At 47.0% G+C, this 25,784-nt stretch overlaps 1 protein-coding gene and 1 pseudogene across 1 annotated transcript; both read left to right on the top strand.

The window, feature by feature from the left end:
- The first annotated feature begins 6,476 nt into the window (after window positions 1-6,476).
- Window positions 6,477-7,418, top strand: LOC120380077 (olfactory receptor 6N1-like). Its single transcript, XM_039497575.1, has one exon. It carries the CDS (start codon window positions 6,477-6,479, stop codon window positions 7,416-7,418), a length of 942 nt encoding a protein of 313 aa, XP_039353509.1.
- Window positions 7,419-15,182: 7,764 nt separating this feature from the next.
- On the top strand, window positions 15,183-20,515 carry LOC120380076 (annotated as a pseudogene).
- Window positions 20,516-25,784: the final 5,269 nt, after the last annotated feature.

The raw sequence follows: 25,784 nt of genomic DNA, 5'->3' as shown, positions 1-25,784 counted from the left end.
TATACTGGGCACTCGGGGGCAGCAGTGGGTAGGGGTGGGGAAGGGGCGGCTATACTGTATAATGGACACTAGGGGCAGCAGAGGGTGGGGTGGGGAAGGCGGCTATACTGTATAATGGGCACTAGGGGCAGCAGAGGTGGGGGTGGGGAAGGCGGCTATACTGTATAATGGGCACTGGGGCAGCAGATGGTGGGGTGGGGAAGGCGGCTATACTGTATAATGGGCACTAGGGGCAGCAGAGGTGGGGTGGGGAAGGGCGGCTATACTGTATAATGGGAACTAGGGGCAGCAGAGGGTGGGGGTGGGGAAGGGCGGCTATACTGTATAATGGGCACTAGGGGCAGCAGAGGGTGGGGGTGGGGAAGGCGGCTATACTGTATAATGGGCACTAGGGGCAGCAGAGGTGGGGGTGGGGAAGGGCGGCTATACTGTATAATGGGCACTAGGGGCAGCAGAGGTGGGGGGTGGGGAAGGCGGCTATACTGTATAATGGGAACTAGGGGCAGCAGAGGGTGGGGGCTGGGAAGGGGCTGCTATACTGTATAATGGGCACTAGGGGCAGCCGAGGTGGGGTGGGGAAGGGCGGCTATACTGTATAATGGGCACTAGGGGCAGCAGAGGGTGGGGGTGGGGAAGGGGCAGCTATACTGTATAATGGGCACTAGGGGCAGCAGAGGGTGGGGTGGGGAATGGGTGGCTGTACTGTATAATGGGCACTAGGGGGCAGCAGAGGGTGGGGTGGGGAAGGGGCAGCTATACTGTATATTGGGCACTCGGGGCAGCAGTGGGTGGGGTGGGGAATGGGTGGCTGTACTGTATAATGGGCACTAGGGGGCAGCAGAGGGTGGGGGCGGGGAAGGGGCGGCTATACTGTATAATGGGCACTAGGGGCAGCAGAGGGTGGGGGTGGGGAAGGGGTGGCTGTACTGTATAATGGGCACTAGGGGCAGCAGAGGGTTGGGGTGGGGGAGGGGCGGCTGTACTGTATAATGGATACTGGGGCAGCAGAGAGTGGGGGTGAGGGAAGGAATGGTTATACTGTATAATGGACACCTGGGGGAGGCAAAAGAGGGTGGAGGTGCTCCTCTAATTTCACATTGCAATATTTCCCTAAGAACAGTATTATTATAGTTTCATTATTTCAGTATTACTGTCCATGTCTTCCACCACTTCTCTTTGGTCAAAATGATTCTATTCAGTTCAATGGAGCTACACCAGACTCCATTAGCCAGCTCAGTATGATTAACATCTAATTAATGCCCAGGAGCCTTTGGGTCTGTAAGTCTCTGGAGCTGGTCGTATATTTTCACATCAGCCACCTGCAGAGGCTACTTATCCCTTGAGCGCCTCACTTTCCTTTGGGAGGCAGGTGGAGATGGGGGGGGGGCAGTCAAGGGATGGTCATAAATGGTGTCAAGGGATTGAATTCTTCCGTTCCTGCCATTGTTAGCATGAAGCAGTGTAAATCCCTGTTGGCTGAGGCAATGACCATCCTCAGAACAGTTAAGAAGAGTAATTAATATCAAGAGAATTAATTATTCTAACAACATAGCTGAGCTGTTTCCCCTGCATTTGTGAGTGTGGCCAGGGCAAGAGACATTCCTGGACCTGGCATTGTCCCTGGTCATCCGTCCACTGTTCATATGGGCCCTGGTGCTGAGGCCTCATTGACTTCAATGGGAGCTGCAGCTGTTCTTCTGGAGAAGAAAGGCATGAATAATTCCCTGGGGGGAGCAGAATCTTTCCCTTCCCACAGTACTCCCAGGGTGTTTCATGTAGAACAACAAAGATGATGCAATGTTCTTTAGCTGTCGCCACTCAACATTTCCCTGCCAAGTTGTTGCTGTACTTTGTATCTCTAAAAACCAGCAGATAATCCCCTCCCTGCTCTTCTGGGTTTATTTGGAATCCAGAGATCATGTATGTTTGTCTCTGAAATTCACATGACCGTATCTGTACTTGCTTCACCCTAAACACTACAGTCACATCTCACTGGTCTGATTAATATTGTCTTGGGTTCCCATCACACAGGCAGTGGCAGGTCCAGGCTCCAGTGCTCCAAGCGCATGCCTGGGGCGGCAAGCCGCGGGGTCCACCCTGCTGGTCCCTGCGAGGGCGGCAGTCAGGCAGTCTTCGGTGGCTTGCCTGCGGGAGGTCCGCTGGCCCTGCGGATTTGGCGGCAAGTCAGTGGCAGGTACGCCGAAGCCACGAGACCAGCGGACCTCCTGCAGGCAAGCTGCCGAAGGCAGCCTGCCTGCCGTGCTTGGGGCAGCAAAAAAGCTAGATCCACCCCTGCACACAGGACCACAAAGCACTTTAGCAATGCATCAAACTGAATGTGAAATAGAAATGTACTTGGTGGTCTCTGGAACTGAGCCCTGAAATGCAGCCACCTCTTATGGGCAAAGGTAGGATTGCCAATTTGGGTTGGACATATTCCTGGAGGTTTCACCCAATGACAAGATCTTTAATTAAAGATTAATCTTTAATTCCTGGAGACTCCAGGACAATGCTGGAGGGTTGTCAACCCTAGGCAAACCAATACAACACTGTTAAATAGATGATTAAAGCAGAAAGGTGAGAACACCTGATGCAAAGTGGGAACTCTGCCTACTTCTATACTGAACATCTGTGGCTGGCCCAGCTCAGCTGACTCAGGCTTGCGGAGCTTAGATTATGGAGCTGTAAAATTTCTGTGTAGACATTCAGGTTCTGGCATGTCTACACATCGAGAGGATCCCAGAGCCCAGGCTCCAGCCCCAGCCCATACATCTACACCACAGTTTTTAGCCCCACAAGCCAAGCACTGGGAGCCTGAGTCAGCTGACCCAGGCCAGCTGTGGCTGTTCTGCAGGGCTTTTATTCCAGTGTAGACATATCATTGTCGCCCCCTGCTGGAAGAAACTATTACAAAATGCTGCCAGTAGCCAGTGCACACCGCTACACCTGTGAACAGCACAAGAGAAAACTTGGTGGCAATAGATGATTTTGCATTATTGTATCGTAGCTAAGCCATATAACTTCCACCAGAAATAACACTGTGACAGCATGGACCAGCATGTTCCAAACTGAACCCTCCACCCCCATTTCCTACAGAGCTCCACTGCCTGGAATGGTGCTGGGATGCTGACTTCAGCAGGCCCCAAGAGAGGGGAATGCCCCCAACTGATAGCAGTCTTCATCTACCTGAAAGGAGGTTCCAAAGATGATGGACCTTGGCTGTTCTCAGTGGTGATAATTGACAGAACAAGAAGCAATGGTCTCAAGTTGCAGTGGGGGAGGTTTAGATTGGATATTAGGAAACACTATTTCACTAAGAAAGTGGTGAAGCACTGGAATGGGTTACCAAGGGAGGTGGTGGAATCTCCATCCTTAGAGGTTTTTAAGGCCCGGCTTGACAAAGCCCTGGCTGGGATGATATAGTTGGGGATTGGTCCTGCTTTGAGCAGGGGTTGGTCTAGATGACCTCCTGAGGTCCCTTCCAACCCTGATATTCTAGGATTCTATGCTTTATTTACACACATACACCAGTTCTGGAACAGAGGTGGGGAAGCAGCATGCAGGGCCATTCCTTCTCCCAGGAATCTGGGTCCAAGAGCAATATCCAATTCCCAGGGAGCAACTCCACCTCAAGAACTGACTTTGTGCCCAATGCACAAAGCAAACTCTCCTGCTCATGCAGTTCTTTCTCTCCTAAAGTTGCCTTCATGCCAAACCTTGCATTCCCAACCTTGTCTTCCCAAGAGCCAAAATTTGCACACACGCTAAGGAGAAGAAATTGGAAGACTATGGTGATGCCTGACATAAAATTTGATGATGATGATGATGATGGTAGCCCCTAGGAGCCAGGACCCCGATCTAGTAGATGCTGTATAAAAACAGAAGCAAAAATCTCAAAGAGCTTTCTGTCCAATGTGTAGGTGGTAGAATCAAACCACCTTGTTTATGTTATTTAAGCTTCCATATACAAAGCGTTAGGGATTGTGTCTCCAGGGATGCTGATGATCTGAAAAAGATGCACTCCCTATAAATAGCTCAGATGACAATAGAATATCAATTCCTATGTTAAAGTGTTGCCATTTGTTTCTGAACACTGCTGAGAACATGTTGCAAAAATTTTGTACTGTCTCCTTTTACATTTCTGTCCACCTCTCCCCACCAGAGGAGGTCACCTAGATATTCCTTCATTACCAGTTCCTAAAGAGTTTTCATTTCTTTCCCAGGGCAGATTGCGAAGCACAGCACCGGGTTCAAGTTGTCTATCTTGAAGCAGTTGTGGAATGTGAATATGTAAGTACTGCTGCATCCCTATGAAGAAATTTAAGATCCTTGAACTGTGGTCCTCACCCAGCTAAAATGCTTTTGGGGACTTTTCCTTGGTAAGGGATACAGCATCAGGTCTTGAGTGAAGTAGAGTGGGGCAGTGGGGTGGAGGAGGTAGGGGTAGTCACTTAAGAAGACCAGAATGAAGGTGACTTATTTAGGCTTGGGGGAATTCAATTTTTATTTTTATATAACTGTGATGAGAAATACTGATGTTTATTTTTAAGCATTCCCTCCCCCTCACCCCATTTTTACTGATTTAAATTTTCACAGTTGTGGGAAGTTAGGGTGGGTCAGATAATCACTGAATGTCAGTAGAAGCTGAGTGTGACAGGGTGGATCACAGAAACCCCCTTTGGGACTGCCACCTGATGTGCTTTGACTACCTCTGAGCCTGTTTTCCCTGCCAGCTTAGGACTTTACTGCCCTGCCTGGTTTGAGCTAGATATGGTTGCCTGTCTCAAACCCAGCCCCAGGACTGAACCATGTCCCCTAAAAGCTGCAGACTTAACTGAAAACAGCTTAAGAAGTGTTCCTCTCTCCAACACTCAGATGCCCAGCTCCCAGAGGGGTCCAAACCCTAAATAAATCTGTTTTACCCTGTATAGAGCTTATACAGGGTAATCACATAAATTGTTCACCCTCTATAACACTGATAGAGAGAGATGCACAGCTGTTTGCCCCCCCCCCCAGGTATTAATACATACTCTGGGTTAATTAATAAATAAAAAGAGATTGTACTAAATACAAAAATTAGGATTTAAGTGGTTCCAAGTAATAACAGACAAAACAAAGTGAATTACTAAGCAAAATAAAATAAAACACGCAAGTCTACACCTAATACAGCCACACAATGATTACAGATGAACTCTCACCCTCAGAGATGTTCCAGTAAGCTTATTTTACAAACTAGCCTCCTCCTAGTCTGGGTCCAGCAATCACTCACACCCCCATGGTTACTGTTCTTTGTTCCAGTTTCTTTAAGGTATCCTTTGGGGTGGAAAGGCTATCTCTTGAGCCAGCTGAAGACAAAATGGAGGAGTCTCCAGGGGTTTAAATAGACTTTCTCTTGTGGGTGGCGACCCCCTCCTCTCTCCTATGCAAAATCCAGCTCCAAGAAGGAGTTTTGGAGTCACATGGGCAAGTCACATGTCCATGCATGACTCAATTTTTACAGGCAGCAGCCATTGCCCACATACTATCTTGAATATCTCCAGGAAGACTTCTTATGTTGACTGGAGTCTTCCAAGATCCATTGTCAGTTAAGTGTTTCTTAATTTGCACATTCCTTTCTCAAGAAGCTGACCAAATGCTTTACTAAGGCTACTTAAACTCAAACAAGTACACAGCCAATATTCATAACTACAAATACAAAAATTACACATGCATGCAAATAGGATGAATATATTCAATAGATCATAACCTTTACAGAGATATGTTACATGACATATGTAGCATAAAACATAATCCAGTTATGTCATATTTTCTTTCATACGCATATTTCCATAAAGCATTATTGGGGTGCAGCGTCACACTGAGATTCAAAAAGTTAAAAATTTATAATCATTAAAACACAAATTGTCAACATCACATGTCAAAATGTATTTAAAGATTTAAATCAAAATCTGCTAAGTTCTCAAGCAGCATTTTATTTTTTTACTTTTCCTGTCTGTAAATTTTTATTATTATAGATGGAAATATTTTTGTTGGTTTGTGTTCATACAGTAAGATTGATGTTTACCAAAAAATTCTAATTCTTCCCAGCCTAGCTACATTGGAGTAGTTCTCAAACTGTGCTCCATGGAGACTTTCATTTCGGTCCATACAATGAAACCTTGTGATAAATAAGTTGTGTTTGGAAGGCCTGGTTTAGCAGAATTAGATTATAACCCACTAGTTTCTCCTCCCCTCACAGAGCTGGTGATGGAACCCAGGAGTCCTGATTCCCAGCCCCCCTCCCTCCCCTGGCTCTAACCCACCAGACCCCACTCCCCTCCCAGAGCTGGGAAGAGAACCAGAAATCCTGGCTCCCACTCACCCCCACCCGACTCAACCCTATTCCCTTCCCAGACCTGGAACAATATTAACAACTCTACCACATTTACACCGGCCACTCTCTTCATTTCTCCTGCAGGTGACATAGTCAGAGTAAGATGGAATGGGCAAACCAGTCCATTGTGACTGAATTCATCACCGCTGGGTTCCCCAGCCTGAATAAGATCAGGGTCCCGGTTTTCTTGCTGGTCTTGCTCATGTACACGGTGACCATGATGGGAAACATGGTCATTATCTTTCTCACCAGGACTGATCCCAGCCTCCGCACCCCCATGTACTACTTCCTGGGCAACTTCTCCTTCCTGGAGATCTGGTACACCTCGGTCACAGTGCCCAAGATGCTGGCTGACCTGTTGGTGGAAAGGAAGGTGATTTCCTTCAATGGCTGCATCTCCCAGCTTTATTTCTTCCTAGCCCTGGGTGCCACTGAGTGTCTCCTCTTGGCAGTCATGGCTTATGACCGCTACTTGGCTATATGCTGCCCCTTGAGGTACACAGCTCTCATGACTGGCACGGTGTGCATCCAGCTCACCACCTGGTCCTGGATCACCAGCTTCCTCCTGCCCTTGGTGCCAGTGATCCTCATCTCCCAGCTCCGTTTCTGCGGCCCCAACGTGGTGGATCACTTCTTCTGCGACATCTTGCCCGTGCTGAGGCTGGCCTGTGCCAACACCCACCTCAACGAGATGCTCAGCTTCTTCCTCTGCTCCTCAGTCATCCTGTGCTCCTTCGTGTTGACCATGGCCTCCTATGGCAGCATTATCACCACCATCCTCAGCATCCCCTCAGCCGCTGGACGCAAGAAAGCTTTCTCCACCTGCGCCTCGCACCTGACGGTGGTGGCTGTCTTCTATGGCTCAGTGACCTTCATGTACGCCCGGCCCACAAGGGAATTCTCCTTCCAGCTGGACAAGATGGTCGCAGTCTTCTACTGCGTTGTCACCCCGCTTCTCAACCCCATCATATACAGCCTCAGGAACCAGGAGGTGAAGGAGGCCCTGAGAAAAGCCCTGTGTGGCAAAGGGAGAGCCCTAAAATGACACCGACAGAGGCAGAAAAGGCTGAACCAAATATGGGGAAATTGCCGAGCCTGCCAGTAAGGAGTGGAGGGTATGTCTGCTTTGTATGGGGAGTCCATCATGGTTTGCTGGTCTGACTGCAGACCCACCCCCCAAACTGGGTGTTCCAAAGGAGCCTAAGGGAATTAGGAGAGTAGCTTCAATGGAATTTTGGTACTTAACTCCCTTCTGCTCCATGGAAATTCCCAACCTTCTTGCCTGGATTGAAATGTTTGTTCAGGCAGTATGACAGCACTGCCTTGCACTAGTCCTGCCTCAGCATGACAGGGTGGTCTAGACAACTTCTTGAGGGTCCTTTCAACCTTTCATCGCTGTGATCCTACAAAGCAAAGAGCGGAAGGCTAGTCCGGTGGCCTGGGCACTAGGATATGATGTAAAGGGGTTGGCTTCAAGTTCCTGCTGCTGGTGACTAACGGGAGTTAGGGACATAGGTGAAAATGCCACTGAGTGCCTAAATACCTTTACAAATCTGCCCTTTGGGGGGCCTCACTTCCCTACCTCCTAGGGATGTTGCGAGGATAAATATGTTAAAGATTACAAGGCACTCAGGTATACTGTAATGGGGGCCAAATAAGTACGTTAGCCAGATATAACTATATTGCAATAACCCTCTTGTTATTTTTAACATCTAGTTCTATTGTCCTTTTCTATTTCTGCATATATATATGCATATATGGTCTACAATATATATAACCCATCCCAGGTGGGCTGTTAATAAAGTTTGTCTCTACATTTGTTTTGTCTCTTCATTTGTTTTCCCCTTTGTTCTGGTGGTGATTAGTTTAAAATATCTGTAGCAACCCAGGCTGGAACTTTCAAAGGGACTCTAGATCCCATTGACAGTAAATAGGAGTTGGGGGTGGAGGCTGGATTCACAAACTAACTTTTAGGCACCTAGAAAATCACTGGGCTTCGCAAAGCCTGAATGAGGGTTGAATGGAGGGAGATAGTTTCAGGTTGAAATGAATCAATATTTTTTTCCCCAAGATTTTTACATTTGGCCATGTAATGATTCACTCGGCTCTAAGTGAGGGCTCTGGAAACTGGCTGTCTCAAGAAAGAGAAGGACTATAACAATGGTTCTTTATTTTCAAGTGGGAGATTTTCAAAGGTCTTTAAACTTCCTTTTTTTTTTTTAAATTCCAGCCTGGAATTCCTGGCCTCTATTAGTTGAGCGAAAGCAGGTCTCCTTTAGCTACCAGCAGATCCCTTATTCTCTTCTGGGTCCAGCCCACAGAAGGAGACATACCGCAATTATGAACATATGACACAGTCCTGGCAGTTATGAAAAAGGCTAATATAAATATGGGGTGTATTAACAGAAGTGTCATACATAATCCACGGGAGGGAACTTTCTTGCTCTACTCAGCACTAGTGAGGCCTCAGCTGGAGTCCTGTGTCCTGTTCTGGGTGCTGCACTTAAGGGAAGATGTGGATAAATTGGAGAGAGTCCAGAGGAGCGCAGCAAAAATGAGCAAAGGTTTAGAAAGCCTGACCTGTGAGGAAAGGATAAAACAACTAGGCATGTTTAGTGCTGAGAAAAGAAAACTGAGGGGAGACCTGAGAACAGTTTGCAAATATGCTAAGGGCTGTTCTAAAGAGGACAGAGATCCAGGGTTCTCCATGTCCACTGAAGGCAGGACAAAACCCAATGGGCTGGATCTTCAGCAAGGGAAAGTTAGGTTGATATTAGTGAAAACTTTCTAACTCTCATGGAAGTTAAGCCCCCAGATTCTGGTGTGCTGACACAGGAAGGGTTAATGCTGTGCACTGCCTCTCCATGGGGCCATCTGGGGCAAGGCAGGCTCCTGGACGGTCTGCCTGGAACTAGGGGTTAGCTTCACAAAGGGACCTAGGCATGGGGATGCTGAGAATCACCCCAACTAACTTCTAGGTGCCTAGAAAATCACTGGGATTCCCCAGAGGAGCTTGATCTGGCAGGCGAGCTCAGAGCATGCTTATAGGATTGGGCCTCACAGGTGAATAAGGTAGAGGAACCCCTATATTATCCTGTCACTCTGGGGCCCAGGCAGCTGGATGCCTGGCGAGGGACTGCAGTTCACATGTCCAGAGGCAGAAACATAGGTGCTGAGGGAACTTTCACTGCAAAAATTCAGATGCTAAGGGTACGTCTACACTACAAGACTATTTCGAATCTACTTAAGTCGAATTTGTGGAATCGACCTTATGAAGTCGAATTTGTGTATCCACACTAAGGACACTAATTCGACTTTGTGAGTCCACACTAACGGGGCCAGCATCGACTTTGGAAGCGTTGCACTGTGGGAAGCTATCCCACAGTTCCCGCAGTCCCCGCTGCCCATTTGAATTCTGGGATTTCCCCACAATGCATGCTGGGGGGAAAAATGTGTCGAGGGTGGTTTTGGGTAACTGTCGTCATTGAACCGTCAATCATGCCCTCCCTCCATGAAAGCGCCGGCGGGAAATCTGTTCGCGCCCTTCTCTGGTCGGTTACAGCGCGGACGCCACAGCACTGCGAGCATGGTGCCCGCTGCGATCATCGCTGCACTTATGGCCGTTGTCAACTCCTCTCACCTTATCGTCCACCTCTTCCACAGTCAGATGCTGAGAAATCGGGCGAGGAGGCTCCGGCAGCGCGGTGAGGAGAGTGGCGCAGACCTCTCACAAAGCATGGTACGCCGCGCAGTAGAGATCATGGTGGCAATGGGTCAAGTTCATGGTGTGGAACGGCGATTCTGGGCCCGGGAAACAAGCACGGACTGGTGGGACCGCATAGTGCTGCAGGTCTGGGATGAAACACAGTGGCTGCGAAACTTCAGGATGCGTAAGGGCACTTTCCTTGTACTCTGTGACTTGCTGGCCCCTGCCCTGAAGCGCCAGGACACCCGGATGCGAGCAGCCCTGACTGTGCAGAAGCGAGTGGCCATAGCCCTCTGGAAACTTGCAACGCCAGACAGCTACCGGTCAGTAGCAAACCACTTTGGCGTGGGCAAATCTACCGTGGGGGTTGCTGTGATTCAAGTAGCCCACGCAATCGTTGAGCAACTGCTCTCAAAGTTAGTGACTCTAGGAAACGTCCAGGTCGTCAGAGATGGCTTCGGCACGATGGGATTCCCAAACTGCGGTGGGGCTATAGATGGGACTCACATCCCTATCCTGAGACCAGCCCACCAGGCCAGCCAGTACATTAACCGAAAGGGCTACTTTTCTATGGTGCTGCAAGCACTGGTGGACCATAGGGGACATTTTACCAACATCTACGTCGGGTGGCCGGGCAAGGTTCATGACGCGCGTGTGTTCAGGAACTCTGGTCTGTTTAGACGCCTCCAGGCAGGAAGTTTCTTCCCGGACCACAAAATAACAGTTGGGGATGTGCAGATGCCTACAGTGATCCTCGGGGACCCAGCCTACCCGCTAATGCCCTGGCTCATGAAGCCCTACACAGGTGCCTTGGACAGTGAGAAGGAACTCTTCAACTACCGGCTGAGCAAGTGCAGAATGGTCGTGGAGTGTGCTTTCGGACGTCTCAAGGGGAGATGGCGGAGCTTACTCACTCGCTCGGACCTCAGCGAAATAAATATCCCCGTTGTTATTGCAGCTTGCTGTGTGCTCCACAATCTCTGTGAGAGCAAGGGGGAGATCTGTATGGCGGGATGGGAGGTTGAGGCAAATCGCCTGGCTGCTGATTACGCTCAGCCAGACACCCGTGCCATTAGAAGATCCCAGCAGGAAGCGCTGTGCATCCGGGAGGCTTTGAAAGCTAGGTTCCTCGGAGAGCAGGGTAACCTATGACTGTCCACTTGATTTACAGAGAAGCTGAACCTGAGCCTGTTTCGGTGACTGTTGACTTCGATCTGCGGTTACATACCCCGTTCTCCGGGTTTTCCCCCTTCCAACACACGTTTTAAAATAAAGTTAATGGAACACAGATTATTAACAAAGTTTTCTTTAATTATGAATTCCTGTTCTACGGTTGAAACATGGACGCAGACTGTGGTGGGTACGGTGTGCACAGATGTACAGACCGCTTCTACACTAGAGGAATGACAGACTCCTGCTCCTACAGCGGTCTCTGGGGGGAGGACGGTTGCGGGTGGGTGTGCAGGAAGGGGGGTGGGTTTGCAGGAAGGGGTGAGGGGTGCCGTCTTTGGGACGGAGTTTGGATGCAGGCTCTGGGCTGGGGGTTTGGGCGTAGGAAGGGGTGAGGGGTGTGTGAGTATGTGTCCGTAGATGAGGGCTCTTGCTGGGACTCAGGGCATCGGAGAGGGTCATGGCTAGGGTGGAAGGGCATGGTAAAGCCAGCCTGCCTTGCCATTTTTTGGATGGCAGGCGCTAGGACCCTGGGGTGGCATACACCTCACAGACTGACCCGGGGCAGCATACACCTCCCAGACTGACCCTGGTGCCTAGTGACTGCGGTCTGTGTGTGTCCTGCTGTTGATCCTGCCCCCAAGTCTGTACCCTGGTAATGGAGGCTATCCTATGCAATTAAAAAAACCCTCCCCCCCCTTCACACAAAGTCTTATGACAAGAAAAACGGGACGGAAACAGTGAATAACAACAAACTACTTTTAATACTCAACTACACAGTGGGGGGATGAAACTTGGATTTGGGACTGGGTGATCCAGGAAGGAAAGCACTTCTCAAAATTTATGGCATCAGAGCTGTGTGGTACATGAGCGCTCTGCTGGGGTGCAGTGACAGTTTGCACGGCCCCTAGCGCCCCTCCTTCTTGTGATTTTGGGTGAGGGGGGACAGGACTTTGTGGCGGGGGATTGCAGTTGCAGATACAGTGCGGGGGGGGGCTCTCTCCTCCTGCCTGCGGTCCTGCAGAACATCTACAAGGCGCCGGAGCATGTCTGTTTGCTCCCTCATTAGCCCAAGCAGGGTTTGAGTCGCCTGCTGGTCTTCCTGCCGCCACCTGTTCTCCCGTTCAATGTGTGAGCGCTGGTGCTGACATAGGGTCTCCCTCCACTGTCTCTGCTCGGCCGCCTCGGCTCTGGAGTAGGCCATCAGTTCCGAGAACATGTCGTCCCTAGTCTTTTTCTTTCGCCGCCTAATCTGCGCCAGCCTCTGTGAGGGGGATGGCGGGGCAGTTCGTGAAAGAGCCGCAGCTGTGTGATGGGAAAAAGGAAGTGATTTCCTTGAAAAGATACATGTTTGCGAACACTGAACACAATCTACTCAGTTTCTGTGAACAAGACCATACAGGGCACCTAGTCTCACGAGCTCTCAGGACAAGTTTGAGATTTCGGAATACGCTCTCAGTGGCTGCGGTCTTGCACCGGAGATCGGACAAGCGGGGCGGTACAGCTGAATCCGTTTATCTACCAGGCCTGGTAAGCCCTAGACTATAGGCTGCTTAACAGTTAATGGATAGCTGTGCCCTCCCGCAGAAGGCAATCAGGTAAGCATAAAGTCTGACCCCGTTCCAGCCCCTCGTGGCTGTGCCCGGGAAAGATCACTGTATGCTTTTCCTGTGCGGCCTCCAGCACGTGGCTGTTAAACGAAGGTCTTTGCTATGCAAAGTAAAACTCAAGCATTCACAGTAGTAACAGTACACTAATTGCCCTACTTAGATGCAGCAGTCGCCGAATGACATTACCCTGAGGCGGGTCACTCGGGCAGAGAGAGAGAGGATGCTGAGAGACTCCCTGCACAGATCAGGACTGTATGCAGCCATGCTGGTCGAGGCAATGATTCCTTTCTACTTGAGGATGGCCTGGCGCGGAAGAGTGTGCTTCAATGGAGCACCACAAAAGGCACCTCTCCCCAGGAACCTCCTGCGGAGGCTTTTCGAGTACCTCTACGAGAGCTTCGTGGAACTGTCCCAAGAGGATTTCTGTTCAATCCCTATATGTGTGGACCTTCTTTTTATATAGTTTTATATGGACAACTTTTTAGCTAGTTTTTATATAGTATATATTCCTGTTGTTTAATAAAGAAATGTTTCCATGTTTATAACACTTACCGACTGATCCTTCTCCTGATTCTGAGTCCATGTTAACGGCCGGGGACGGTTGGTAGGGGATCTCTGTGAGGGTGATGAAGAGATCCTGGCTGTCGGGGAAAGCGGTATTGTAAGCGCTGTCGCCTGCGCCGTCCTCCACAAACCCTTCCTCATCTTCCCCATCGGCGAACAACGCCAAGGAACTGCCCGTCGACAGTATGCCATCCTCAGAGTCCACTGTCACTGGTGGGGCAGTGGCGGCAGACCCACCTAGAATGGCATGCAGTGCCTCGTAGAAGCGGCATGTCTGGGGCTGGGCTCCGGAGCGTCCGTATGCCGCTCTGACTTTTTGGTAGCCTTGTCTGAGGTCGTTGATTTTCACGCGGCACTGCGTTGTATCCCGGCTGTATCCTCTGAGTGCCATGGCTTTGGAGACCTTCTCGTAGGTCTTTGCATTCTGTTTGTTGGAGCGCAGCTCCGAAAGCACAGATTCATCGCCCCACACAGTGATCAGATCCAGGACTTCCCGGTCTGTCCATGCTGGGGACCTCTTTCTACTCTGGGATTGCATGGACTCCTCTGCTGGAGAGCTCTGCATCGTTGCAGGTGCTGCTGAGCTCGCCCCGATGTCCAACCAGGAATTGAGATTCAAAATGGCCAGACAGGAAAAGGAATTCAAATTTTCCCGGGTCGTTTCCTGTGTGGCTGGTCAGAGAATCCAAGCTTGGACTGCTGTCCAGAGCGTCAACAGAGTGGTGCAGTGTGTGATAGCTCCCGGAGCTAGTAAGTTCGATTTGCATCCACACCTAGCCTAATTCGACATAGCCATGTCGAATTTAGCGCTACTCCCCTCGTCGGAGTGGAGTACCGAATTCGAACTAAAGAGCCCTCTAGGTCGAATTAAATGGCTTCCTGGTGTGGACGGGTGCACGGTTAATTCGAATTAACGCTGCTAAATTCAAATTAAAGTCCTAGTGTAGACCAGGACTAAGTGAGTTTAGGATCCTACAGATTTCAAGGGTAGCTGAGTGGGGGATTTGTGAATCCCAGTGGGGCTTGCTTATGGGATTTAGGCACCTCTCATGGTAGTGAGGTGCCTAATTCCTTTTGTGGTGCTATCCCTTGGTGCCTAATTCCCTTAGGCCCCTTTGACCATGACAGACTGTTTCTTTCTGGGCCAGATTTTCTCCAGCTGTAAATTATTTCAGTGGACCAATGTCAGTTTACATCAACTGAGGATCTACCTATCTACCCTCCCAACTTTCTCACCAAGATATTTTACACCAGCTTCCTTTCTGTCCCATCACCTAATCTGGCTACCGTCTGTGTAAGAGCCTTCTTCCATACCAACCTTCACGCCATCCCAGCCAGTGTCCTCCCATCCCACTCCCCAATTCCTTCCTCCCCCTCACTCCCACTCCTTCCTCTGTAGCCCCCACCTTACAGAACTGTGCCTCTAGATTCATACACCCTCCATCTGTTCATCCAGTAGTGGCCTACTCCCCCTTCTCCCCAATATCTCCTTTTCTCCAATTCCTGCCCTCTGATACTCTTTTCCTGTTTCTCATTGCCTAGTTAACTCTGTGTATGGGGGAGTTCCAGAATGGAGCCTTCAGTTTCCATTGCTACACTGATCCCACCTGAAAACGTGTTCCCTCCCTAGGACTCTGGCCTTAGCCTCCTCTACAAATAGGAACAAAGAGTGAGGCCACTCTTACGGAATAGAAGGCTGTATTCTGCAAGGCACAGACTCTGCAGAGGATTTGGGGTCTTCGTGAACAAGGCACTCAACATGAGCACCCAGCATGGTGGCGTGGCTAAAATGGTCAAGGAGATGCTTGGATGTAGAACAAGGGGAGAAGAGAACAGGAATAATGAACTGATAGCACTTCTATACACACCAGCAGTGAGACCAGGACTGGAATACTGCGTCCTGTTTTCATGTCCACTTTAAAAAAGGATCTAGAAAAAGACTGGAGAGAGTACAGAGCTGAGTCATCGAAATGATTTGAGGGCTGGAAAAGAAAAAACTAAGAGAATTAGAGTTCAATCTCTTTCACTTTCTAAAATGAAGATCCAGAAGTTACTTGATTGAAGTGCATGCCTACCTGCATGGGAAGAGACTACTGAGTATTTAAGGGTTGTTTAATCCAACAGAGAAAGGATTAATAAGAACCAATGGCTGGAAGTTAAAGCCAAACAAATTCAAATTAGAAATAAGGCCCACATTTTTCTCTGTGAGGGTGGTTAAAGGCTGGAACAAACTCCCAAGGGAAGTGGTGGATCTCCATCTCCTGAAGTCTTCAGCTCCAGAATGTATGCATTCAGTCAAACCCAAATGAATGGGCTCAATATAGGAGTAACCTGGTGAAATTCTGTGCACTGTGATATGCAAGGGGTCAGACTAGTCTCTTCTGGCCTTAAAATCTATGAATGCTGTTATTCATCAGTGAGTTGCATAACCCATGTTTAACGCTGTAAAGCATTTTGCCATATAATACACCATTCAAAGATGGTCTACTGGACCATCTCCTGTGGAATCCCATGGGTCTGGCTGAGAGGTCTCAGCCAGGCAAGACTGAACCCAGCTATGTATGAAACATACTTTACTAAATAAAGTTCATTTTGTTGTCAGATAGTTGCAACTAACCAATCATGATGCAAATTGCCTCCCATTAATTGTATTGGTTCGTTCACTCTGGAACCTACTGCCTACTCCATTGTCCCTCTCTGCCAGAGAGAGAAAGAGAGAGAGAGATGCCATTGTACTGAACAGCCATACAGATGTCACACTAGTAACATGATTAAAGATTACCCCTAGGCGGAAAGGTTACAGAATCAATGTCTAACAGTGCTTCATAGCTGGTGAATGTCAGAGATTTCATTGAGGCTACCACTAATTTTCACTAGCTAGGAAGCTGGCCCATTGATACTAATGATGTGACACCAATGTACCCCAGTTGGGGTTCTGGCACCATTTACTCCAATGGAGCTACAGCTTATGGGATCTGGTTTCACTGATTTACACCAGTTTAGAATCTGGTTCATTAACGTCAATGGAGTTTTGCTGTTTTACACCAGCTTGGGATCTGGTTCACTGCTTATTTTCTTGTCTCTACCCAGTTTTCAGATGAAGAATCTATGATTCTTTAGGGAGCTAGTCCCAAAGCTTACTCAAGAGCATAGATATACTCAGCATTCTGTCAACACAGTAGTCCTTTGAAAAGAGAGGAGGGAGGCTTCCTTGTTCCTACTTGAAGGTAGGTTAAGCATTTCTACCTTCCACACACAGCAGGTTCACTGGAATTTGCTCTGCTGACCTGTTCCTCCTTTCCTTGCATCTCATGTGCTCATTGACATCTGTGCAAAGTGGGTGGAAAACAACACCAAGTGAGAATTCTACCCTCATTTCAGCCACAGGAAGCATTTTATGATCTCTTTGCAAAGATGTACATGACACTGCACGGCAGAAAGTAATGAAGAATCATTGGCCGTATTCTTCTTTTAATTGCACTGAAGTAATCCCGGAGTAGTTCCATTAAAGTCAGTACATCAGATCCGACGTAAATCAACATAGCTTTATTTATGTCAATGGAGTTAAGTTGACTTAAACTAGATGAGGATCTGGCCCAAAAGATTTACTCCAGATTTAGGAGGTCATACCTACAGAATGAAGGACTGTATCCTGGAAATTATGACCTCCGAAAAGTATTCAGGGTCATAGTGGACAAGCCACTCAACATGAGCTCCCAGTGTGATGTTGTGGCAAAAAGGGCTAATGCAATCTTTGGAAGTACAAGCCGGGGAGTAGGAGCAGGAAGGTGATTTTACCTCTGCGTATGGCATTGGAAAGACCGATACTGGAATACTGCATCCAGTTCTCATGTCCACATTTTTAAAAGGCTGCTGAAAAAGTGGAAAGGGAACAGAAAGGAGCCACAAAAATGTGTGAGGGCTGGAGAACATGCCTGACTGACAATGAGAGACTTAAAGTGCTTGATCTAATTAGCTTATTGAAAAGATGGTTGAGCAGTGAATTGATATGGTGTGCGCTTTTATGGGCGGGGGGAATACAGGGTACTAAAGCCTCATTAATCTACCAAGGAAAGGTACAACAAGAACCGATGGCTATAAACCAAATGTAGACAAATTACAATTAGAAATTAGGAACAATTTTGAGAGCAGTTTCTTAACCACTGGAACAATCTACCCAGGGAAGAGGTGGATTCTCCACTTCTTGATTTCTTCAGGTTCCTTTATGGAAGCCATGCTTTAGTCAAACCCAAGTTTTTAGATTCAGTAGAGTTGTAACTGGGTGATATTTAATGGCCTATGATATACAGGAAATCAGACCAGGACCCTTCTGACATTAAACTCTTTGAATCCATGAGCTTACACTGAGATCAGATTCTAGCCTTAAATGTTTTAAGAAACAGGATTTACTCTGGAATTACTCTAGTGTCACTAAGAGTGGAATGCTGCCCAGAATAAGAGTCAGACCTTGGGACTAGATCCTAAACCGGTGTAAAAACGCCTAGTGCCACTAACTTCACTATACCAATTTACAGCAGATGAATGAACATCTGACCCAACCAGCTGAGGATCTGACCCATTAAGTCTAACGTCTATTTTTACTCATCTCTTTCATAGCAGTGAAATATTTATACATAGTGGGCCAGATTTTAAAAGGTCTAAAGATGCATATAGATGCCCAGTGAGATTGTCAAAAACACCTAAACAGATTAGGCACCTAACTCCCAATGAAATCAAATGACAGTTACGCATCTTATCTGCTTGGGATTTTTAGAAATCCCACTAGGGCTCTATCTGTATCTTTAGGGGCCAACCTACCTTTGGAAATCTGGCTGTATCGACATATGTTACACAGTGGTGAAATATATAGTACCTAGAAAATTGCTCTGAACTCCAGTTAAGAAACAGAAGTAACATAAAGGAACCAATACAGGTGGAATTACAGGCCTGAGCTATTGGAAAAGATCCTTAGCTGGTGTAAATTGCAATAGTTCCATTGACCTCAGTGCAATAATGCTGAGTTACACCAGCTAATGGCCCAATATGGGAAAATGTTGAAAGACACAAATGAATTAGTTGCCCAACTCTCCTTGAACATTGATGGGAGTTGGAGGACTAGCTTCCCATGGTACCTTTGGAAATTCTCTTTGCTCGAATCACGGTAGCGCTTTGAATCTCCCACCAAAAGGAGAGCTCTGTCCTAGGCATTGCACTGATCCAGGATAAAAGACAGTTCCTCTGTCAATGATTTTCATTGAATCATAGAAATATAGGCTTGCAAGAGAGAGGTAATCAAGTCCAGCCTCCTGCATTGAGGCAGGACCAAGTAAATCTAGATCATCCCTGATTGGTGTTTGTCTAGCCTGCTTCCTCCAATGACAAGGATTACACAACCTCCCTTGGAAGCCTTAGCTTTTATGATCTACTTCCTGAACTACATGGGCAAAGCTCAGACATAGGCCCCTAATGCTCAAGCTAAGGCTGGGAAATTCAGTGGGATTTGGTGGTTTCACTCTCTTAGGCTCCTTTGAAAAATCACAGCCTGTAGTGTTAAGGTGGGAGCAGCAGCAGACTCATAAAGCTTTTATGTGAACTAGCCACTAGAGAAGGATGAAGTTGCATGGGTTACAGCAACATCCACGTAACCCGAGTACACCCCGTACCTGTAGTAGGATGTATTGATTTTATAAGTAAGGAAATATAATTAGCAACTACCTCTCTCTCAGTTACAAGAACAAACAACCTACTTTGCACATTGTATATAATCAATAAATACACAGGCATCATCCATCTTAGATACAGTACACACAGAAGGCATGTGAAAGAGCAACTAATTGGTATGAATGGTCCAGGGACTGGGATATTCTAGTCTGGCCCTTGCTGTAGAATACATATTGAGTGCAGTGGTCACATGGCACGGGTTACTGAAAGAGCAGAGAATCAAGCAATGATGAGTTATTTCCTTCTGTATCTGTCATTTGTTCATGCTAAACATTTTACAGCCATAGCAACTAAACAGAAAAGGCGAGCATGAGAAACCGATTCAGTGCTCGACTTTCATCTGATTTTTGGTGCTTATTGTTCACTTTCATGCATTTTCTTCTTCCTCTTGTCCATAATTTACCTACAGATGCCATATAAAAAAGAAGAACTGAATGAAAGCCAAACCGTTCTCACCGAATTCACATTTGTGGCTTTCTCCTACCTCCAGGAGCTTCAGGTTCTTCTGTTTCTGGTGTTTCTATTGATCTACCTCCTCACCATCATGGGGAACATAGTCATTATTCTACTGATAAAACTCAGTCCTTCCCTCCACACCCCCATGTATTTCTTCCTGGTGAATTTGTCCTTCTTGGAAATGTGTTACACAACCAGTGTGGTCCCACAAATGTTGGTGCACCTCCTTGTAGAGCACAAAAGAATCTCCATCGTGGGTTGTGCAGCCCAGATGTATGTCTTCACCATCCTGGGCCTCACAGAATGCTGTCTCCTGGCGACCATGGCTTATGACCGCTATGTTGCCATATGCCATCCCTTGCAATACACGCTGATCATGAGCAGCAGGGTCTGTGTCTGCCTGGCTGCTGCCTCTTGGGTCACTGGTTTTCTGGTGGAAGTAGCACAAACCACTTGGATCTTCACTTTGCCCTTCTGTGGCCCTCAACAAATTCACCACTTCTTTGCGATATCCTGCCCGTGGTGAAGCTGGCCTGTGCAGACACCTCCATGAATGAGATGGCGCTGTTTGGGTTGTCCATGCTGTTCATCATGGGGCCGTTCCTGCTGATTCTGGTCTCCTACGTCCGTATCATCTCCACCATCCTTAAGATGCCCTCAGCTGAGAGCTGTCACAAGGCCTTCTCCACCTGCTCTGCACATCTGATGGTGGTGTCATTATTTTTTGGAACAGCCCTTTTCACCTACTTGCAACCCAGGTCCAGCTATTCGCCAAACACCGATAAGATGATTTCCCTGATGTACACAGTCGTGACACCACTGTTAAACCCTGTAATATATACCCTGAGGAATAAAGAGGTGAAGGAAGCCTTGAAGAAGACATTAGCAAGAAACTTCTGTCCCTGGCCGAGGTAAAATCAAACCCTGATGTTCCTCACTGCTAAGAACATTTCTATTAGGCACCTTGTACATGCAAATCCACAGAATAATAATGGACCAAATATTATTATTATTATTATTATTATAGCACCTAGAAGCTTCAGCTGAGAGCAGAGCTTCATTGTTCTATCCACAGTACAAACACACAAATAGTAACAGGCAGTCTCTGCCCTAACACATTTACAGTCTAATGCTTTGATTTCAAAAGTGTCCTTTATAAATTAATCAATGTTGAGTCCAGTAGTGATAATTAGATCAAATCTGTCCTGTGTAACACAGACCATAGGATTTCATCTGATTAACCCTGTATTGAACCTGAAAAATTGTGTTTCAAAAGCATACAAAAAGGCATCCTGTCTGCCTTTCTATCCATAAAATTCATTCCCTCCCTTTACACCCCCATGTATTTCTTCCTGGTGAACCTGTCATTTTCAGAAATGTGTTACCTAACCATATGTATTTCTAAAACATCAAGAGATGGGGAATCCACTTCCCTTGGTAGTTTGTTCTGATCGTTAATCAACCTCCCTGTTTAAAATTTGTGCCTTATTTCTAATTTGAATTTGTCTGGCTTTAATTTCCAGCCACAGTTTCTTGTTATGCCTTTTCTCCATCAGATTAAAGAGACCTTCGTTACTCAGTATTTTCTCCCCATGAATGCGCTTGCAAATGGCAATCAAGTAACCTCTTGGTCTTGATTTTAGTAAACTAAACAGATTGAACTCCTTAAGTCTCTCTCCAAAAGAGATTTTTTTGCATCCCTCAAATCATTATTGTGGCTCTTCTCTGCACCCTCTCCAGTTAATGTGATTTTTAAGGAAACCTGTCTGAGTTAGGTGCCCAACTCTTGTTGACTTTGAATGGGAGCTGAGTGCTTAACTCCCTTAGGCTTCTTTGAAACATCCCAGCCTGGAGAGAGAAAGGAAGGGTGAAAGGAAGAGCATATTACTATTCCTTGTCCAGAGAAGGGAAATAGGGATAGAGCCCGAGATTTACAAGGACCCTGGAGGGATTTGGATGCTCAATTAATAGGAAGTGGGTGTCCAAATACCTTAAGCGAAACTCTCATCTAGCTAAATTCTAATGTGGATACTCTCAGCTCCATTCTCCCTTGCTTTGCTGCCTGTGTTGTCACTTGCATTTGTTCAAAGTGAGCACAAAGTGGAACTGAAAGCCTGGAATGGATGAGAGGAAGAATCTTCCCATTCTGGTACCATTTTAAGAACTACATGTCACTGATGTAAATTATCCCATTTGTGGATCATCGGCAGCAGGGACTGGACTAAAGACCTCTGGATCTGAAAACATGAGGCCCCATTGCCTGAGCAAAAATATTCCACTATTAGCTAAAAACCAGCAGCAGATTCATATACCTCGATGTGGTCCAGCCACTAGAGAAGGATTGAGGCAGGGAGGATGGAACAGATCCACACTGTAGAAGTGTAACTCACACAAACAGTGGATAATCAGGTCCCAAAGTCTAGTGGTTAGGGCAGTCACCTGAGAAATCCCCATTTAAATTCCTTCTCCCCCTCAGACAGATAGAGATTTTGAACTTGTGTCTCTCACATGAGTCTCCCAACCACTATGCTCAAATTTATGAAGGCGCTCCACCAGCCATTTCACATGGAGTTAGACCTGGGTTTCACATTCCAAGGTGCAATCCAGATCCATGAAGGGTTGTGTCACCCTCTGCCTAGCTACACTGGGTGCCTCACAATCCTGTGCTGTTGTAGCTCCCACCTGGGGTGCTCACAAACAGCCTAACAGCACCTTTAGTGTCTGGTGAAACTGCAGTCCTGGTCCAGCAACTCTGACGCCTGCAGTCTCTGAGCCACACTCCATTCACACTCTGACCTCCGCCAACCTGGATTACTACTTGCAGGTTGACCCCAACATACTCTCAGTCCTGAATTTTCCCATAAGTGTGTTCTGCATTGTTCAGCCCTCTCCTGGAAAGTTCAGGTATTAAAGATCCATTGCCTCTGTGAACGGTCAATATTCAGCAGTCTACTACTACAACGGGAATTACCAAACAGCTCAGTTTAAACACAGCACTTCAATTGTTTGGATAAAAGGAGAAAATAAATTAATTAACATAAAAGATATAATGGTTACAAGAGAAATAAAGATAAAACACTTTCTAGGAGCTTAAACTTAACAAGCTATACTTGGTTCAAGGTAAAATCCTTTCCACCAGTTCCCAGCAGCCTGGCTGACCAGATTCACAGGTCAGAATCTCCCTTGAAGTCGAAATGCTGGTTTCTTTATCTTCTTAGGTAAAAAAAGAGAGAGATAGAGAGACAGGGAGAGATGTCCTGGGGATTTTTTTTGTTTTTTTATTTTTACAGCCCAGTCACCCTTTGAAGTGGATTCTTCTAAGGATTACCCCTCAAAGCAAAGATTATTCAAATAGAAAGAAGGTGACATGCAGTCTGGTGTGAAGGTGGCTCCATATTCATAGAATCATACACTATAAGGTCAAAAGGGACCATTATGATGATCTAGTCTGACCTCTTGCACAATGCAGGCCACAGAATCTCACCCACCCAATACTGTATCAAACCTATGTCTGAGCTATTGAAGTCCTCAAATCATGGTTTAAAGACTTCAAGGTGCAGAGACTCTTCCAGCAAGTGACCCATGCCCCACGCTGCAGAGGATGGCGAAAAAAATCCCAGGGCCTCTGCCAATCTGCCCTGGAGGAAAATTCCTTCCCAACCACAAATATGCTGATCAGCTAAACCCTGAGCATGTGGGCAAGACTCACCAGCCAGACAACCAGGAAAGAAATCTCTGCAGTAACTCAGATCCCACCCCATCTAACACCCATCACAGGCCATTGGGCATATTTACTGCTAATAGTCAAAGACCAATTAATTTCCAAAATTAGGCTATCCCATCATACCATCCCCTCCATAAACGTATCAAGCTTAGTCTTGAAGCCAGATATGTCTTTTGCCCCCACTGATCCCCTTGGAAGGCTGTTCCAGAACTTCACTCCTCTGATGGTTAGAAACCTTTGTCTAATTTCAAGTCTAAACTTCCTGATGGCCAGTTTATATCCATTTGTTCTTGTGTCCACATTGGTACTAAGCTTAAATAATTCCTCTCCCTCACTGATATTTATCCCTCTGGTATATTTATAGAGAGCAATCATATCTCCCCTCAGCCTTCTTTTGGTTAGGCTAAACAAGCCAAGCTCTTTCAGTCTCCTTTCATAAGACAGGTTTTCCATTCCTCAGATCATCCTAGTAGCCCTTCTCTGTACCTGTTCCAGTTTGAATTCATCCTTCTTAAACATGGGAGACCAGAACTGCACACAGTATTCCAGATGAGGTCTCACCAGTGTCTTGCATAATGGTACTAACACCTCCTTATCTCTCCTGGAAATACCTCACCTGATGCATCCCAAGACCGTATTAGCTTTTTTCATGGCCATATCACACTGGTGGCTCATAGTCATCCTGTGATCAACCAATACTCCGAGGTCCTTCTCCTCCTTTGTTACTTCCAACTGATGTTTTCCCAATTTATAACTAAAATTCTTGTTATTAATCCCTAAATGCATGACCTTGCAATTTTCACTATTAAATTTTATCCTATTACTATTACTGCAGTTTACAAGGTCATCCAGATCTTCCTATATGATGTCCTGGTCCTTCTCTGTATTGGCAATACCTCCCAGCTTTGTGTCATCTGCAAACTTTATTAGCACATTCCCACTTTTTGTACCAAGGTCAGTAATAAAGAGATTAAATAAGACTGGTCCCAAAAACGATCCCTGAGGAACTCCACTAGTAACCTCCCTCCAGCCTGACAGTTTGCCTTTCAGCATGACCTTTAGTCTCCCCTTTAACCAGTTCCTTATCCACCTTTCAATTTTCATATTGATCCCCATCTGTAGCGGGGTGAGCACCTGCTCCAGCCCTGAAGGGGTTGGAAGAGCCCTGCAGAGGGCTGGGGCTGGGGAAGGGAGCAAAGCCCCGGCTAATTGGGTGAAGTGGCTGCAGCTGGGGCCATGCCCCAAACAGACTGACCGAGCCTTATGAGACGGCCAGGGCAGCCAGAGGCAGTAGTCTCTCCTCTAGCTGTGGATGGAGACAGGCCTGGCTGCTGGAAGATTGAGAGGTACCTGGGAGTGAGGCAGGGCTGGGGAAAAGCCAGAGGAGCAGGGGAGCTCCAGGCTGGCAACTCTCCAGGCTCCAGGGCCTGCTTCCAGGCCCATACTGGTACTGGGTAGTAGAAGAATGCAGCAGGTCAACCCCCCCTTGCCAGTGATGAGTGGCATACACTGCAGTCTGCCCCAGGGAACGGAGGCTAATTGGTGACTGGCAGTAGCCTTACACTGAGCAAGGTGGGTATAGGGGGGGGTGGTTTCCCAGGGAGGGGAGACCCTGAGACTGAGGGGTGTACTGCTATGGGGCAGCACCCCAGATAACGGAGCACCAGAGTCCAGGGAGGGACACGGGGGCCAGCAATTCACCTCAATGTCCTTAACTACTTTCTCCTTCAATTTTTTTCCCAAGACCTTGCATACTACAGGTATCAAACTAACAGGCCTGTAGTTGCCCAGATCACCGTTTTTCCCTTTCTTAAGGATAGGAATTATGTTAGCAATTCTCCAGTCATATGGTACAACCCCTGAGTTTACAGATTCATTAAAAATTCATGCTAATGGGCTTGCAATTTCATGTGCCAGTTCCTTTAATATTCTTGGATGAAGATTATCTGGGCCCCCTGATTTAGTCCCATTAAGCTGTTCGACTTTGGCTTCTACCTCGGATGTGGTAATATCTACCTGCATATCCTCATTCCCATTTGTCATCCTTCCATTATCCCTAAGTTCCTCATTAGCCTCATTAAAGACTGAGGCAAAGTATTTGTTTAGATATTGGGCCATGCCTAGATTATCCTTAACCTCTACTCCCTCCTCCGTGTTTAGTGGTCCAACTTCTTCTTTCTTTGTTTTCTTCTTCTTCTTTATATGGCTATAGAACCTTTTACAATTGGTTTTAATTCCCTTTGCAAGGTCCAACTCTACATGGCTTTTGGCCTTTCTCACTTTATCCCTACATGTTCTGACCTCAATAAGGTAGCTTTCCTTGCTGATCCCTCCCATCTTCCACTCCTTGTAGGCTTTCTGCTTTTTCTTAATCACCTCTCTGAGATGCTTGCTCATCCAGCTTGGCCTACAACTCCTAACTTTGAATTTTTTCTCCTTTCTTGGGATGCAGGCTTCTGA

Source organism: Mauremys reevesii, linkage group 13, assembly GCF_016161935.1.
Source record: "Mauremys reevesii isolate NIE-2019 linkage group 13, ASM1616193v1, whole genome shotgun sequence".
NCBI classification, from domain to species: domain Eukaryota; kingdom Metazoa; phylum Chordata; order Testudines; family Geoemydidae; genus Mauremys; species Mauremys reevesii.
This window is presented reverse-complemented; position numbering and strand designations above follow the sequence as displayed.